Here is a 15,952-nt window from a genome sequence, read left to right as displayed (position 1 = left end):
TGCTACTCCCTGTTGTCATCCCTGGGTGGGGATGCCCTGAGCAGCGCTGGGGTCCCCGCGGCTCCCCTTGTCACTCAGGACAAGGTTCTGCCCCTGACCAAAGCCCCAGATGTGTCCTGTCCCTGCTGTGAGGGGACATCCAGGCATCCCCAACTCTGGCACGCTCGTGGTGACAATCTCTCCCCCCCCCTCTGCAGGGGACCGGCTGGTTAAGGTGAACGGGGAGAGCATCATTGGGAAAACCTACTCGCAGGTCATCGCCCTGATCCAGAACAGGTGAGGCCCCTTCCCGGGGGGGGCTGGCACGGGGCTGGGAGCAGCACGGGGCTGGGCAGAGCCCGGGAGGTGACGTGGAGGGGACACGTCACAGCAGGTCCTGTCGCCGTCCCTGTCCCGGCTGGGGCAGGCGAAGGCACCGCAGGGACCCGGCCGCGCGCGGTCTCACCCCCAGGGGCAGGCGTCCCACGGCCGTGCCCCTCCTGACCCCAAGCCCCCTCTCTCCCCAGTGACGATGTGCTGGAGCTCTCCATCATGCCCAAGGACGAGGACATCCTCCAGCTGGTGAGCACCCCCCCCCGCCTGGCTGAACCCTTTGCCCCCGGCTGTGCGCCCCCCCCTTCCCGGCTCAGGGTCCCGGTGGCACCGGCGCTGAACCGGGTGCAGATCCCGGCGCGGGGCAGTGAAATCCCTCCTGCCCTCGCTGTTTGCCGGGCGGGTGCCAGGGACCGGTTTGGTTTCCAGGGCTCAGGTTCCCCGGCGTGGCCCTCCCGGGGTGTGCCGGCATTCCTGCGGTGCGCGGCCGGGGGGGGGGCTCCCGGCAGAACCCCGAGCAGCTCCGCGGGGGGAGCCAGGAAGGGAGGAGAGGGGCTGCTCTCCCTGCCTGGACCCATCCTGTGGGGTTTTTTTGGGGGGCGAGTGCCCCTGATCACGCTGGTGCCCGGGGGACACTTGGGGACAGGGCCCCTGTGAGGATGGGTGGGTGCAGAGATGGTGGTCCTGGGGGGCTCAGGGGCAGGAGGGCTGGGGAATGTGCCCCCTGCTTTTTTTGGGGGGCAACGTCAGGCGTAGCCACAGGGCTGGGTGCTCTGGGATTTAGGGTCTGGCTTATCCAGAGGGTGGCTGGAGCCCAGGGGTCTGGGGGAGGTCGGTGGGCGCCTCTCCTGGGGTCTGTGAGCACCGGGACCGGCTGCTGGTGTCCTCACTGGTGGCCTCGAGCAGCGTCAGGGTCCCCAGAGGGATGGGGGGGGGTCTTGCAGCCCCGGCAAGGGGGGGGCTCTCACCTCTGCGCCTTCCCCAGGCTCTGAGGTTTCCCGGGGCGTGGAGGCGCCTGTGAAAAGTGAGAAGGGAAAAGCCAGGGCTCGGGGCCGGGCCAGCCCGTGCGTCCCGGGGTATTTTGGGAAGCAGGAAGGGGGGGCGGCTGGGCGCTGCGTGGCGGTGGGGAGAGCGGAAGGGGCTGGCGGCGGCGCTGCTCGGCACCGGGGGGGGGTCCCCGTGGGAGAGCAGGACCTGGGTGGGTGGGGGGGCTGCAACCAGGCCCTGCCCAAGCTGAGCCGATGGTAACGAGGAGACAGCGTCCCTGCGGGGTCCTGCCCGAGGGTGGGAGCGGGGTTTGTGGCCACGGTGCCCCCCTCCCTGATCCCCTCCCCATCCTCCCGCAGGCGTACTCGCAGGATGCCTACCTGAAGGGCAACGAGCCGTACTCCGGCGGGGCGCAGAGCATCCCCGAGCCCCCTCCCCTCTGCTACCCACGCAAGACCTACCCCTTCCAGGCACGGGGCGCCGAGACGCCCCCCGGCCAACCTCCGGACCCCCGCGCCCACCGCCCCGCCGGCACCCGCAGCGAGGGGGGCGGCAGCCCCGCGCACCGCCCCGAGGAGCCGCAGCCCGGGGGCCCCCCGCAGCGCCCCGCCGTGCCCCACGGGCACCCCGGCTCCTTCTCCCGAAGCGCCTGCCCCGGCTCCAGCGCATCGTCTCTGCCCGAGCGGTACGGGGTCCCGCCCGCCGCCCCCTCCTGCTACGGCGGGGGTCCCAAGCACCCCGCGGAGCACCGGACTCACTGCGGCTTCAAGGAGGGCGGCGGGGGCCCGCGGGTGCCGGGCCGGCAGGAGTGCCAGCAGGCTCTGTCCCGCTGGTTCTGCAGCCAGGAGCCGCGGCGCAGCACCTCGGAGGAGCGCCGATACGCCATGCCCCCCCGCTACCGCAGCGTGTCCCAGGACCGCTTGGGGGGCTCGGCGACCCCCCGGGGCTGGCCCCACAGCGCCTCGCACGACACCCTGCTGCAGCCCGCCCGCGAGGGCTGGGCGCACCGAGCCCGCTCCGACCACAGCCTGGGCCGCTGCGGGCGCTCCATGGAGGCGCTGGAGCCCGGCGCCCTGCTCTCCCCTCGCCTCGACCGCTCCGCTTGGCCACCCGAGAGGCTCTGCCGCGCCACGGCCGCGGGGCCGCCCGGCACGCACAGCTCCTTCGCGCCTCCTTCCTCATCCTCCTCCTCCTCCGCCGCCGCCGCCGCCCCGCGGGAGCCGGCAGCCCCCGTGCAGAAGCACCCGTCGCAGCCCAACCTGCAGAGCGTGGACGATTCGGGGTACATCGGCTACCGCAGCTACAGCCCCTCCTTCCAGCGCCGCACCGGGCTGCTGCACGCCCGCTCCTTCCGTGACCCGGCCTTCGGTGGCCTCCCCACCTTCAGCATCACGCAGCGGCCGGCCGCCACCGCAGCCCCGTTCCCGGAGAGGGCGACCCCCGTTGCCCCCCTGCCTGCTGGCTCCACTCACCCCGGCCCCCCGCTGGCCCCCGAAGCCCCCCAGGAGCAGCGGATGGAGAGCAGCCGGGTGCCCGAGCAGCACGAGGAGCGGAGGGAGGAGGTGGTCCTGCGTCAGAAGCCACCCACGGGCCGCAAGATGCCGCCCCCCCTGCGGCAGATGAACTTTGTGTTCCCCGATGGGGTGAAGGAGACGGACATTTGCGACCCGCCGGCAGCTGGCAGCAGGGGGGAGAGGCCGGCAGCCGAGCGCTCGGGCCGGCGCGTGGCCCCCTTGGCGGCCCCCGAGGACTCCTTGGCCTCCATCCCCTTCATCGGTGAGTTTGGCAGCTCGCCTGTGTCGGGCCCTGCTCCAGGTTGGGCAGTTCAGGGGGTGCCCCATGGCAGGGAGGGCACCGTGGGGGGGATAAGTCCCAAAGTGGGGGCCCCAGGGCTGGGGCTGGACGCGGCGGGCAGGGAGCGGTGGGGGTCGGGGTTGCTCTGTGCAAGGGTCTGGGTGCAGCGGGGGCTTCTGGCTTTTTTTGGGGTCAGGGGCTCCCAGCGTAGGCTTTCCTGTCCCGTCCTGCCCTACGCCCTGCTGCAACCTCCCACCCCTCTCCCGCAGACGAGCCCACGAGCCCCAGCATCGACCTGAAGGCCAAGCACGTCCCTGCCTCCTCCGTCGTCTCCAGTGCCATGAACTCTGCCCCCGCCGTTGCCACCAGCCCCTCCTCGCCCACCTTCGCCTTCGCCCTGAGCCGGCACTACTCGCAGGACTGCAGTAAGTGGGGACGGGACGGGGACAGCCCCTGGCAGGGGCAGAGGGGCTCACTGTGGCCGGGGGCTGCGGCTCTGCCCCCTTCTCCCCCTCGGGACACCTTCGGCACCTGCCCGAGCCTTGCAAAGCCCCGTGACCGTGTGCTTTGCCCTCCTTCCCCTCGCAGGCAGCATCAAGGCCGGCCGCCGCTCTTCCTACCTCCTGGCCATCACCACCAAGCGCTCCAAGTCATGCGACGATGGTCTGAACACATTTCGGGACGAGGGGAAGATCCTCAGGTAGGGCTGGCTCCTGTCACCCGGCCACCAGGCGGGCACCGTCCCTTCCCCGACGTGACCCCCCCCGCTCACGGGGCTGCTCTCTCCGCAGGAGGATGCCCAGCCGGGTCCCCAGCCTCCGCATGCTCAGGAGCTTCTTCACCGACGGGGTGAGTGCAGGCGGCCGGGGCTGGGGGTGCCGGTGGCACGGACCCCAGAGGGGGGTGGCAGGGCCAGGCACAGCCCACGCCAGCACCGTGACCCCGCGCTCCGTCTCGCCCCTGCAGTCTCTGGACAGCCTCGGTACGTCCGAAGACACCCGCTCCAAAAGGCACTCCACCTCCGACCTCTCGGACGTGACGTTCAGCGACGTGAGGAAGGAGGGCTGGCTCCACTACAAGCAGATCCTCACCAAAAAGGGGAAGGTACGCGGGGACCCCCGGCCCGGCCAGCGGCACGGGGCCCGCGGGCAGCTCTGACGGCCGGGCCCGGCTCCTTCTCCCCGCAGAAAGTCGGTGGAGGCATCCGGCAGTGGAAGCGCGTCTTCGCCGTGCTGCGCACCCACTCGCTGTACCTGTGCAAGGACAGGCGGGAGGCAGTGACCTGCGGCCCGGCCCCAGGTGAGGAGGAGCAGCCGATCAGCATCCGAGCGTGCCTGGTGGACATTTCCTACAGCGAGACCAAGAGGAAGCACGTCTTCCGGCTGACGACCGCTGACTTCTGTGAATATCTCTTTCAGGCAGAGGATCGGGAAGACATGCTGGCCTGGATCAAAGTCATCAGGGAGAACAGCAAGGCCGAGGGCGAGGTGAGAGCCACATGGGGCTCCCGGCTGCCTCTGGCTCTCCCGGCACTAACCGCCTCGGCTCTCTCCGGCTCTTTGCCTTGTGCTGCTTCCCCAGGCCACGGCCAGCCCGTGCTCGGCCGGGCAGCGTGGGGCTCGCCCGTCCTGCGCGCCGCGCCGTGCTCCCAGGGGTGCACGGGGGCTGCCGGGCACCGCCGCATCCAAGAAGAGCGCGGCTCCGTCGGCTCGGCCAGGCAGGGTGCGCCGAGGTGCTCGGCACAGGCGGTGTGGCTCTCAGAGCATCGTGGAGGCTCGGCCAGGCAGGGGCTGTGCCGGTGCCGCTGGTTGCGTTTGGTAGTGAAGCAGCAGAGGAGTGCGCGTGGCTTGGCTGGAGCCCCGGCCGCGGTGCGTCAGCACCCCGGGGCGCGTTGGTGTCGCTGTGGCTGCGGGTGAGACCTGCAGGGAGCTCCTTGCCTGCACCAGACACGGTCCCCGTGGTGCTGCTTGTCCTCGGGGCTGGCGCAGGGTCAGGGCTGAGCCCTCGCTGTGGTCTGTGCAGTGGTTGCTCGGGGCAGAGAAGGGAGAGCTGCTCCCGGGGCCGCGGGCTCCGCTGGAGGGGCTGCGCAGGGCTGGATGTGCCGGCGCTGGGCTGGTGTGAGCCATCTCCCTGCGGTGCCAGGGTGGCCTTGGTTGGTCTCAGCGTTGATGCCGGGATTGTGGCACGGCTCCGGCCCTGGAGGGGGCGTTGAGCTCGAGTGGTTTCTGCTTTGCTGCAGCACGGCCCCGTTCGGAGGGCGCGGGGCTGGCAGCGCCGGCGCAGGGAAGGTGCTGCCGGGTTGGAGCACTTGGAGTTGTCTCTGGCTGCCCGCTGGGGCCGGGACCCCGCAGGGAACACCCTGAAGGGACAGGCGCGTGTCTTTGGGCACCGTGGGGTGCAGTTTGTGCGTCTGGTTCAGGCAGGTGGAGGTGTACGTGCTGCGGAGGGCTGGATTTGAGCCTCTGGGGCTGGCTTGGAGCCCCTGTGCTGCTCGCGTGCGGTGTGCCACGGTGAGGAGTGCTGCAGTCCTCTGCGGGGCAGCCAGCACTGCCGGGCACCGGTTGTTTTGGGGCACCAGGGCCCGGGTCCTGCCCTCGCCCCGGCTTTGGGGCTGGCAGGCGCTGGAGGTGCCTCTCGGCGAGGAGCACTGGAGGCAGGAGCGGGCTGCGCCTTGGCCCCGTGTGGCATCTGGGAGAGCGTGGACTTACCCAGGGCCACTGGAGAACGCGCTGCTCAAGCTCCCCCTTCCCCTCTTGTCTCTGCCTCCCCAGGACCCCGGTTTTGCCAGCCAAGCGCTTATCAACAAGAAGCTAAACGACTACCGGAAAGTGAGGTATGGACCCCGGGGCTGCGGGGCGCGAGCGGGGCACCCTGCCCACCCCCGGACGCCCCAGGGAGCAGTGGGCACTGAGCAAAACCAGACTTGGCTTGGGGTGCAAGAAGGGCCTGATTCAGGCAAGCTCCCAGCAAGGGGTTAAAAGGGCTCCAAACTCCCCCGGCACTGGCGTGGGGCTCAGCCCCGTGGTCCCCCAGCACGGGGTGCAGCCCTGTGGGGTGAGCACCAAAGGGCAGGGAGGGCCCCGTGAGCACCCATGGGGCCGGGGCAGGACCCTGGGCAGGCTGGCAGACACCGGGCTTTGTGGGGGGGTTGGTGGGGGCCCATCCACGGTGCTCGGTCCCGGCTGTGCCCCCCTGACCCTGCTCTCCCCACAGCCCGGCGGGTGCCAAGCCCGACTCCTCGCCCAAGGGCTCCCGTGGGCTGGGGATCAGAGCCGAGTTCCTGAAGCAGACGGGAACCAGCGCACCCCGGTCCCCGAGGCAGGATGCGGCCGTAATGAAAGGTGGGTGCCCCCCTGCGGCACGGGGAGCCCCGGCACGGCAATCCTGTGCTCCTGGCAGGGAGGGGTGCCCGCACGCTCACCCCTCCCCAGTACAGCAGGGACGCCCTTGCCGTTTGTCCATCCTGCCTCTTAACAAATAATCCCATGGTTGTTTTTCCCCCAGATGAGAGCAGCTCCCAGAAAGCCCCTTGGGGCATCAACCTCATGAAGAAGAACAAGAAATCTGCCCCCCGCGCCTTTGGCGTCAGGCTGGAGGATTGCCAGCCTGCCCCGGACAACAAGGTAGAGCGCGTGGCCGTGACTCGGCCGGGGGCAGCCCCGGGGACCCCACACAGCCCCCTGCCTCCCTCACCGCTTACCCTGTGCCCCCAGAATGTGCCCCTGATCGTCGAAGCCTGCTGCAAGGTGGTGGAGGACCGCGGGCTGGAGTACATGGGCATCTACCGCGTGCCCGGGAACAACGCCGTGGTGTCCAGCCTGCAGGAGCAGCTCAACAAGGGAGCCACCGAGATCAACCTGCAGGATGAGGTGAGGGCCCCATGGCCCCGTCTCCGTGCCCGTGGGGTGCTCCTGGGGCTGTTCTCCTGGTCCCTGTCCCCGTCACGTCCCCGTCTCCGTGCCGTGACCATCCCCGTGGTGGCAGGGCCGCCTAGTGGATGCTGTCCGCAGCTCGGGGCCACGTTTGTGTCTTTGCATCTCACGGCGCAGTGGTGGTGCTGGGCTTTCCCTGCTGGGTGCGGGGTGGGGACAGCTCTCCTGCCATCCCCATGGCCGTGGTGGCCTTGGCTGGGGTCCCTCTCGGTGCTGGTGGCCTTGGGCTGGGGGCTTGATCCTGCTGGTTCCTGGGTTTGCCCGGGTGCCGTCCCACTGAGCAGCCCCTTCTGTCCCTGCAGCGGTGGCAGGACCTGAACGTCATCAGCAGCCTGTTGAAATCCTTCTTCCGAAAGCTCCCCGAGCCGCTCTTCACCGACGGTGAGTCCCGCAGCCCGGCCGTGGCGCCTCCCCGCTGCGCCCATCGGCCCCGCTCCCTGCCCCCTTCCCTGCCCCTCCGTGTCCCGTCCTGTTGGGACCCCCCAGCCCCATCCCCAGCCCTCCGCACCCAAGGGTCCCCGTCCCCAAGGGGCGTCCCTGCTCCCCTCCCCCTGGTCCTGACCCCCCCCTGTCCCTTTCAGATAAGTACAACGACTTCATCGAGGCCAACCGCATAGAGGACGCCAGCGAGAGGATGAGGACGCTGAGGAAGCTGGTAGGGAGACGGGGCAGGGCCTTGGGGGGGGGCACTGCCCGCTTGTGGGGTGAGCAGAGGGGTGACCCCGTGCCTCCCCCAGATCCGGGACCTGCCAGGTCACTACTACGAGACGCTCAAGTTCCTGGTGGGCCACCTGAAGACCATTGCGGACCACTCGGAGAAGAACAAGGTACTGCTCCCCGCCCGGCCCCGAGCCCCCCCGGCTGCGGTGGGAAGGGAGATGGCACCCGAGGGGGCGGCCGCAGGCAGGCACCGACCCTAGATCCTGTTGCAGATGGAGCCCCGAAACCTGGCCCTGGTGTTCGGCCCCACGCTGGTGCGGACGTCCGAGGACAACATGACCGACATGGTGACCCACATGCCCGACCGCTACAAAATCGTGGAGACCCTCATCCAGCACGTAGGTGGCATTGGCGGGGCTGGAGGGGGGCTGCCTGGGTGGGCAGGGCAGGGACTGCTGCACCCCGGGGCTGCCTCGCTGGTCCCTAACCCCTCTCCCGTTTCCCTCCGCAGTCAGACTGGTTCTTCAGCGACAAGGAGGACAAGGGCGAGAAGGTGAGGCCAGGCTGGGCCCGGAGCCGGGGGCAGAGCGGGGGGCAGAGCCCTGGCGCGGAGCCGGTGGCCACCAGCAGCCCCCTGACCCCGCGTCCCGTCCCTTTGCAGACCCCCGTGGACGAGAAGGAGGCGCAGTCGGTGCCCAACATCGAGTACCTGCTGCCCAACATCGGCAGGACCGCGGCGCCCGGCGATGCCCCAGGTGAGGAGCCGAGCCCGGGGCAGGGTCCCCCCCGGTCCTGGCACCGGGGCACCCCGGGTACCTCTGCGGTCACTCTGTCCCCACGCTCACCCCCCCTGCGGGCAGCCGGCCGGGCTCTCCATGCTGCAGCTCTGTGCCCGAGCATGATGTGCTCGTGCCCTCCTTGTTGGGATACGGGGACACCCATGGGTGCTGGCAGAGCCCCCTCCCTGCCCTCTCCCGTCACCCCTGCTCTGGTGGCTGCTCATCCCCTGCGACCACGACCGCTGCAGGGCCCCTGCCCGTGCCCCCCCCCCCACTGTGCCTCTCACGCTGCCAGCCCAGGGACCGGGAGACTTTGACGTTCGACTGATTTCTTATGTTCTTTCCTTGAACTTCTCTGTGCTGTCCTCTTCCTCCTCCTCCTCCTCCTCTTCCTCCTCCAGCGGACCTCCTCGAGAGCTAGAGCGGGTACAGTGTTGATCCTGGGTGCATTGCTCACGCACTAATTCCTCCGGGCGACCACGAGAGAGGGGGAGCAGGAGGGGCAGCGGGAGGGGAGGGGGGGGGTCCTGTCCTGCCCAGCCACTGTCCCCAGGGCTCTCCAGCACTGGGGGGCTCCTGGACCCCAGTAGAGCCCAAACTCCTTCAACCCCGGTTCTCCCCCCTCTTTGGTCGGTCCCTGCGGTGTCTCTGGGGCTGGCACACCCTGGTAGGGGCTGGTGCCAAGTGCCCCAGGACCCAAATGCTGGGTTCTGGGGGTCCCCACCCCCTGGGGGTCCCCACTCCCCGGGGAGGGCTCAGCACCTTTCTGCCTCCCCCTCTCTCGTCGTCAGCAGCTTCTAACCCCATCCCGGGCTGGGGCCTGCAGGGTGGGAGAGGGTGTCTGTCGTGCTGTCCTTGTCCTTCCAGCCAGGCTGCCTGTCACCCCCGTGTCCCCTCCTGTCCCCTAACCCCCTGGGGAGCTCAGGGCAGCCCCACGGCCTGTCCGAGCCCCCCCCTGCTCAGCCCATCACTGCACTATCCCCATCACAGACCCTAGAGCTGGTAACGAGGCAGCTCCCCGTGTCCCATCCTGGTGACACCCCCACCCCATACCTCGGGGCCCTGCAGTCCCCAGCACTGCAGCGGGTGAGCAGTTCTGGGGTCCCCCTGCGGGACCGGAGCCTCCCCCCCCCTCCAGCTCCTTCCTGCAGCCTCCCAACCCCGCTCAGCACCAGGACCCCCGCGTGGGGCTGGCGGGGCCGCTGGCCCCAGTGCGTCCCCCTCCCCGTTCTGGGGGAGCAGAGCGGTGCTCCCCGGCTCTGCCCACTGAACCCCTGCCCCAGCATGCGCCCACCCTGCCGGGGCCTCGCTGACCCCCTTCTCTTCTCTCTGCCTTACAGACTCGACCCACAGCGGCTCTGCCAAAGCGAAGGTGAGAGGGGTCCCGGGCTGGGGCCGGAGGGAGCGGGGTGATGCCCCCAGCACGGCAGGGAACCCCAGCTGCGGGGACGGGGTCCGTGGCCTGTCCCTAAGCTGTGACTCCCCTGTCCTCGCAGGGCACGTGGCCGTCGCGCAAGGAGCCGTCGCCCCGAGAGCTCCTCGCCATCCCCTTCATCTCAGCCGTCAACCGCAAGAGGAAGAAGCGGCGAGAGGCCGAGGGCTTCGGCAGCAGCACCGATGACGACGTGGAGCACAGGGACCCCAAGGGCCGGGAGCAGGAGGATGAGGAGGCCGCGGCGGCCGCGCCGGGGCCCGGCAAAGCTCCCCACGGCCCTGGCACCGAGCCGGCAGCCCCCAGCCCGGAGCAGGAGAGCGCCTTGGAGCCTGGGGGCACCGGGGCCGAGCCGGCGCCGGACGCCCGCTCCATCGTGTCGGGCTACTCCACCCTGTCCACCATCGACCGCAGCCTGTGCTCCGAGGTGCAGTCGGTGGCCGAGAGCCGCGGGGAGGAGGCGGACGACGAGCGCAGCGAGTTCAGCCACGTGGAGACGGACACGGAGAGCCGGGAGGGCGCCCGGGCCAGGCTGGGGCAGGTGGAGGGGGGCGCAGGGGGCGAGGACAAGGTGCCCCCCGGGCGCCCCTCCTTCAACTCCCACCGCCTCATCCAGTGCGACACGCTGGCCCGCAGGAAGCTGGGGAGGCCGCGGCCGGCCGGCGAGACCCCGGCGCCCACCGGGGAGGGCCATGGTGGCTGGGCCCCCCCCGGGCGGCCCTCGCTGCGGGAGCAGCTCCGGCAGCGCCTGCGCTCCTCGGCCGACGACATGGGGGTGCGCCTGCGCCGAGCCCACTCCCCGGAGACGCGCCGCAAGAAGAGCAGCTGGCGCCGGCACACCGTGGTGGTGCCCGGCGGCCTCAAGGACCTCAACTTCAACGAGTGGAAGGAGCCGCGGGGGGGCCTCGACGTCCCCCCAGGGCCGTGCCGTGACAAGGACTCGGGGCTCAGCAGCCTGGAGTCCACCAAAGCCCGGCCCGCGGCGCCCAGCCCGGCCCAGCCCGGCGGTGCCACCAAAGCACCCAGCACCAAGAGCCCCCCGGGCAGCCCAGGCCCCCCGGCTCCCGGCCCCGTGCCCCCCCTGCGCTTCCCCCAATGTCTCTGACCTCCTGGAAGGCTCCCCCCCCCCCGCCCCTTCCAGCTGGGGGGACAGTGTTTAATTTAAGGACTCGCACTTGTTCTTGTATTTAATTGTGCTCCTGACGAGCTGCTTTTATTTAACGGCCTCCCTCGCGCCGCCTCTCCGTGCCAGGAGGGACGAAGCCACCTTGTCACCGGGGCCCTGCAGGGTCCCGCACTGCAGCCTGGCCCCCTCCCCATGTCCCCCCCACCCCATCCCCTGCTCCCCCGGGCTGTGGGGTCCCTGCTCCCCCCGGCAGTGCCGGCCCCGGGGCTGCCCGGCCGCGGCGTTGCGAAGTGCGGGCGCTTCCCGGGGTGCTGCGGCTGCGGCTGCCCCCGCCGGAGCCCTCCCCTCCTGCCCCCCGACAGCCTCGGGGAGGGGACCCGGGGCCCTCGGTGCCCTCGCACTGTCCCAGGCCTGGGCACGGCGTGTGTGGGGCTGCAGGGTTTGGGTGACGGTGCTCTTGGGGTGCCCATCTGGGTGTGATGGCCCTGGCTGGGTTCTTGCAGGAGCGGGGTTCCAAGAGGGGCTTGCTCAGAGCAGCACTGTCCCATGGGGACGGGGCTCTCCGTGTGTCCCAGCTGCCCCCAAAGCCCTTGCTTGCTTTTATAACCCCCCCTCGCCGCCCACCCCATCTCCCCAGGCTTGTCCTCCCGGCCAGAAGCACTTTAGGAAGGGGATGATGTGCTGCCACCTCGGGGGGGCACGGCTTGGCTGGGGACGTGGGGACGTGGGGAGCACAGACACGCGTGTGCCAGGGCCCGGCAGCAGCCCCGGGGGCTGGGGGGGGCATCAAGTCAAGTCACTGTCACTGTTACACGTCGTTCTCATACGTTATGCAAATATTTGCTGTAAATTTCCCCCCCCCTTTTCTTTTTTTTTTTTTTTTGTAAATATTGTCTCTAAATGTGTAACATATTACAAAGGATTTATAAGGATTTTGTAAGAAGTTTTGCTCAGCTGAAAGGCCAGCCCCGACCACACAAAGCGCTGGGCCAGTGTTGACTTTTTAAACCCTTCTGCATGTGTCCCCCTGGCGTGTTGTACGAGTCGGTATATGCCAAACTGAAAAAAAAAAACAAAAAAACAAAAAAACAAAACAACCAGCCCCAACAAAAAAAACCCTGCTTTGGAAACTGTCCTCCTACGAGTCCCGGTCTATATAGCGGAAATAAACTGGTTATTCGAGGGGAGTTTCCTGCTCTTATTGCTGCGCCTTCCAGCCCACCGACCCCGTTTCCTCCATGCTGCAGCCCCCAGGGGCTGGTCCCGATCCTGGGGAGGGCTCAGGGCAGGGGGGGTCCCAACCCTCCCGCCCCAGCACCGGCACTGCAGCACGGACACAAGAGACCAGGCCTGCGGGGAAAAGGTGCCATAGAGAAAAGAAAGTCTTTTATTAAAGCCAGACACTCTGATAGAAAAGAAAAGTAGTCAAGGGAAAAAAAGAAAAATAAAAAGCAACCCTTTGTCATCGGAGTTTGCAAGTTACAATGGTCACGTTTCGCACAGAACTACCCATGGCATCCATACAGAGATACAGAGACTACGCTACAGCCGGCCAGGCCAGCCCGCGCCCTGCCCGGCCCCGGCGAGTCCTTGGTTTTGTTTTCCTTTGCTTAAATTTTAAAACAGTTCACAAGAAAATTCATGCTAAGAGACACACGACATTGTAGAAACCCCAAAACAGCCTCTAAAGAGTATTAGGAACTTTTTTTTTTTTTTTTTTTTCTGTCCTTTTAAAAGTTGTAACCTTTTCTTAAACAACACTCAGACGAGTAAAGCGGGGTGCGCATGCAGCGGGCGCCTCCAGACACATGCACGATGCAGGCAGCGCTTGTTTCTTTTTTTTGTCTTTTTTTTTTCCTTTTTTTTTGTCATTTTTGCAACTTTTTTTTTTTTTTTTTTTTTTTTTGTCTCTTTTCAGTGTAAATCGGAATCAAGCAGATTTTTTTTTTTTGTTGTTTGTTTTCGTTCTCTTGCTTCAGCTAAAGCACCGGGCTCGGTGCTCACACACAGTTTGCATGATGCCATGAAATGACGGACGCACACGCACGCACACACGCAGAGACACGCTCACATAGAAAACCAGCCTGGTGGGCAGCCAGGAGGGGTGGGGGGGGGGATAAGAGAAGGGGGTGGCCCGGAGCTCCACGTGCCCCCGCCGCAGGCTGCTCTGGGGCCGGGGTCCCGCTGCACCCCTTGGCAATGCTCGGGTGGGCAGCAGCCAGCACCCACGGCAAGGCTGGGGCGCAGCGAGGGGCTGTGGACCCCCCCCCCCATAGGCATGAGCTCGCTCACAGCTGCAGAGTGCCCCCCGTTCCCCCCCCAGTTCACTCTGTGCAGGCAGGGGACCCCCATGCACTGCCCTGGGAGCCCTGGCACCACCCGGCGCAGGGCACACGCCAGGGCAGGAGGATGCCGTGGCACTGCCGGCAGCTCCGGCCCCTCTGCGCATGCATGGCCACGTCCCCATGGGGCTGGAGGTGGATGGGACCCCCCCCCCAAATACACCCTGCGTCCCCCCAGGGTTGGCTGCAAAGTGCTGAGCCCTGCAGTGGGGTGGGCCCCGGGTGCCCTCGCACCCCTGTGCTTGGGGTCGGGAGGGATGGGGGCACGGCCAGCCCCACACGGCCACTGCGGCACTGGGGCAGGGAGGGTTGGGGAGGGGGCCAGGCCCCCCAAATCCATAAGAAGCTGTGGCTTTGCTACAGTGTTTCACTTTGGTACCAAGAAAAAGTAATTATAAATTAAATTAAACGCATCAAGTGACTGCTATTGCTGCCAGGAGCCGCTGCCCCCTGCCCCAGGTCCCAGCCTCGACGCGTGGCCCCGGGGCTGGCACCGGCAGCCACCGGCCCCGGGCTCCTGGCCCCCACCCCGACCCTGACCCCCCACTGCCTCGGTGAGGGGCAGGACGAGGACAGGGATGGGGACGGGGACGGGGACAGGGACAGGCCACAGAAGGGGGTGGAAGGAGGATGCCAACTCAGCACGAGGGCTACCAAGCCGCTAGGAACTGACCCTCTCAAAAATCACAAGGAGCTATAGTTTAACCAGGGAAGAAAATCCACCCCCTAATATACCAGACATGAAGAGATTTATTTCTTTTCTTTTCTTTTTTTTTTTTTTAAATATTTATATATATATTTATATTACGTATATTATATATATATAATATGTAAATATATTTTTTAAAACAATATAAAATGTTAAGACACTTCACTTAAATGTAAAGAGTTGCTTTTTGCAATCCAAAGAAATTGCATCATGATTTTTTTTTTTTTTTGCTTTTTTTTTTTCTCTTTGTTATTCAAAAAAGGCTCGTTCTTCTGTACAAAAATGATTGATATACAAAAAAAGAGAGGGGAAAAGAAGGAAATAATAATAATAATAATTAAAAAAAAAAAAAAAAACCAACAACGAACTAGCCAACGAAAGGAGTGATTCCATCTCTTGTTGCACTGCGGGTGGACGGCGCGCTTCACAACACGGCATTGAACACACGTGCACACACACGCACACACACGCACACACACGCACAGCGCTCCCCTCGCACGCCCGCAGGGCTGGGCTGACAGCCAGGGGGGTGCTGACCCCAGCCCTGCTGCAGGGGGGGGGCTCTGGGACACCCCGAGGGCGCTGGGGAGGGGGACGCGGGTCCTGCAGGGTGTCCCCGTGCAGGCAGAGCCCCCGGGCACCGCAGCGTCCCTCTGCCCCAGCCACCACGATGACCCAGACGAACAATTAAAGTGCTATGTTACGAACCTACAGTGATGGGGGCTGATCCCCAGCGCCCCCCAGCACCCCCTACCCCTACCCGTTTCCGCCTCCCCAAATTTGACATGCTCAACCTTTCGGGCGCCCCACAAAACCCCGGCCCCCTGGGCACCTCGGGGGCACCTGGGCTCCCTCGTGGCCACCCAACCCACGGCACAGCGAGCCCCACGGGGCCGGGGGCTCAGGATGCTCCGGGGAACCAGCACCGACCTTCGGCGAGCGCCGGAGCGAGCGTGGCCACAGCTCTGCCCATGGAGACCCGGTGGGCGCGGGCATCGTCCCCTCGGGGCTCGGCGGGGTCGCGGCGGCCGAGAAGCTCAGCGGGGAAAGCGGGCGGCGGGCAGGGCGAGGGGCGGCGGGGGCGTCCTCGGCGGCCGCTTTTTGCCCGTTTTGCGCCCCCCGGCCGCCTCCTTCGGCTTTTGGGCGGCTGCCGCCTGGGCAGGCGGGGTCGGGCGCCGCGCCGCGTCCTTGTTGCTTGAAGCTCGTGAAACTGGTGGGGTGAAGCTCTGAGAGCTCTTAAATAAACAGAAAACGGCAGGTGGGGAAGGGAGGGGTCGAGAACCAAAAACGACAGCAACCCAAACGAACCAACGGAAATTAAAAAAAAAAAATTAAAAAAAGGGAAACAAAAGAAAGAGGGGGAGAGAGAGAGAGAGAAAGAAACAGAAAGTGGCTGGTTGGCCATTTTGGAGCAAGATGTGAGACAGAAGTCGGGCCGTGCCGGAGCAGAGGCAGACACAAGTCGGGCCGTGCCGGAGCAGAGGCGAGACAGAAGTTGGGCCGTGCCGGAGCAGAGGCGAGACACGAGGTCGGCCACATTGGAGCAAGACATTTAAAACAAAGAGAGGGACACGTGGCGATGCCTCAAGGTGCCTCAAGAAGACAGTCCAGGGGAGGAGCACAAGGAAGAGAGAAGCCCGGCCCCAGGAGCAGGAAAACGGTTGGATGGAGCTGGCAAGGAGGCTCAGAATGAGATGGATGAGTTCCTTGCCCCAAAGGAAGTCAATACAGGGATGGATGTTCTGCCAGATGCAGGTTTTTCTGAGACTGCAGGGGAAGTCTCACTAGCCTCTTTAGATGGTCTAGCGGCCTAGAAAGAAAAGCAAGATTCAAGGAGGAGAGGAGGAGGAAAAGGGGAGGAAAGTCAAACAGTTTCTTA

General features: G+C 66.3%; 1 protein-coding gene across 2 annotated transcripts in view; it reads left to right on the top strand.

Moving 5' to 3' along the window:
- ARHGAP23 (Rho GTPase activating protein 23) overlaps positions 1–12,215 on the top strand; it is a 28,104-nt gene extending 15,889 nt beyond the window's left edge. For both annotated transcript variants that reach the window (XM_082778835.1, XM_082778834.1), the window contains exons 5-24: positions 198–276; positions 507–561; positions 1,659–3,075; positions 3,363–3,518; positions 3,682–3,793; positions 3,885–3,942; positions 4,060–4,197; positions 4,281–4,580; positions 5,865–5,926; positions 6,307–6,434; positions 6,598–6,716; positions 6,807–6,962; positions 7,328–7,406; positions 7,607–7,680; positions 7,763–7,852; positions 7,958–8,083; positions 8,197–8,238; positions 8,347–8,440; positions 9,805–9,836; positions 9,961–12,215. In XM_082778835.1, coding sequence (XP_082634961.1) covers positions 198–276; positions 507–561; positions 1,659–3,075; positions 3,363–3,518; positions 3,682–3,793; positions 3,885–3,942; positions 4,060–4,197; positions 4,281–4,580; positions 5,865–5,926; positions 6,307–6,434; positions 6,598–6,716; positions 6,807–6,962; positions 7,328–7,406; positions 7,607–7,680; positions 7,763–7,852; positions 7,958–8,083; positions 8,197–8,238; positions 8,347–8,440; positions 9,805–9,836; positions 9,961–11,001 — 4,358 coding nt within the window. In that variant the 3' untranslated portion in view covers positions 11,002–12,215. The remainder of the gene's footprint in view (positions 1–197; positions 277–506; positions 562–1,658; positions 3,076–3,362; positions 3,519–3,681; positions 3,794–3,884; positions 3,943–4,059; positions 4,198–4,280; positions 4,581–5,864; positions 5,927–6,306; positions 6,435–6,597; positions 6,717–6,806; positions 6,963–7,327; positions 7,407–7,606; positions 7,681–7,762; positions 7,853–7,957; positions 8,084–8,196; positions 8,239–8,346; positions 8,441–9,804; positions 9,837–9,960) is intronic.
- Positions 12,216–15,952: the final 3,737 nt, after the last annotated feature.

Source organism: Aythya marila (genome assembly GCF_965140915.1).
Source record: "Aythya marila genome assembly, chromosome: 25".
Classification (NCBI taxonomy): domain Eukaryota; kingdom Metazoa; phylum Chordata; class Aves; order Anseriformes; family Anatidae; genus Aythya; species Aythya marila.
This window is presented reverse-complemented; position numbering and strand designations above follow the sequence as displayed.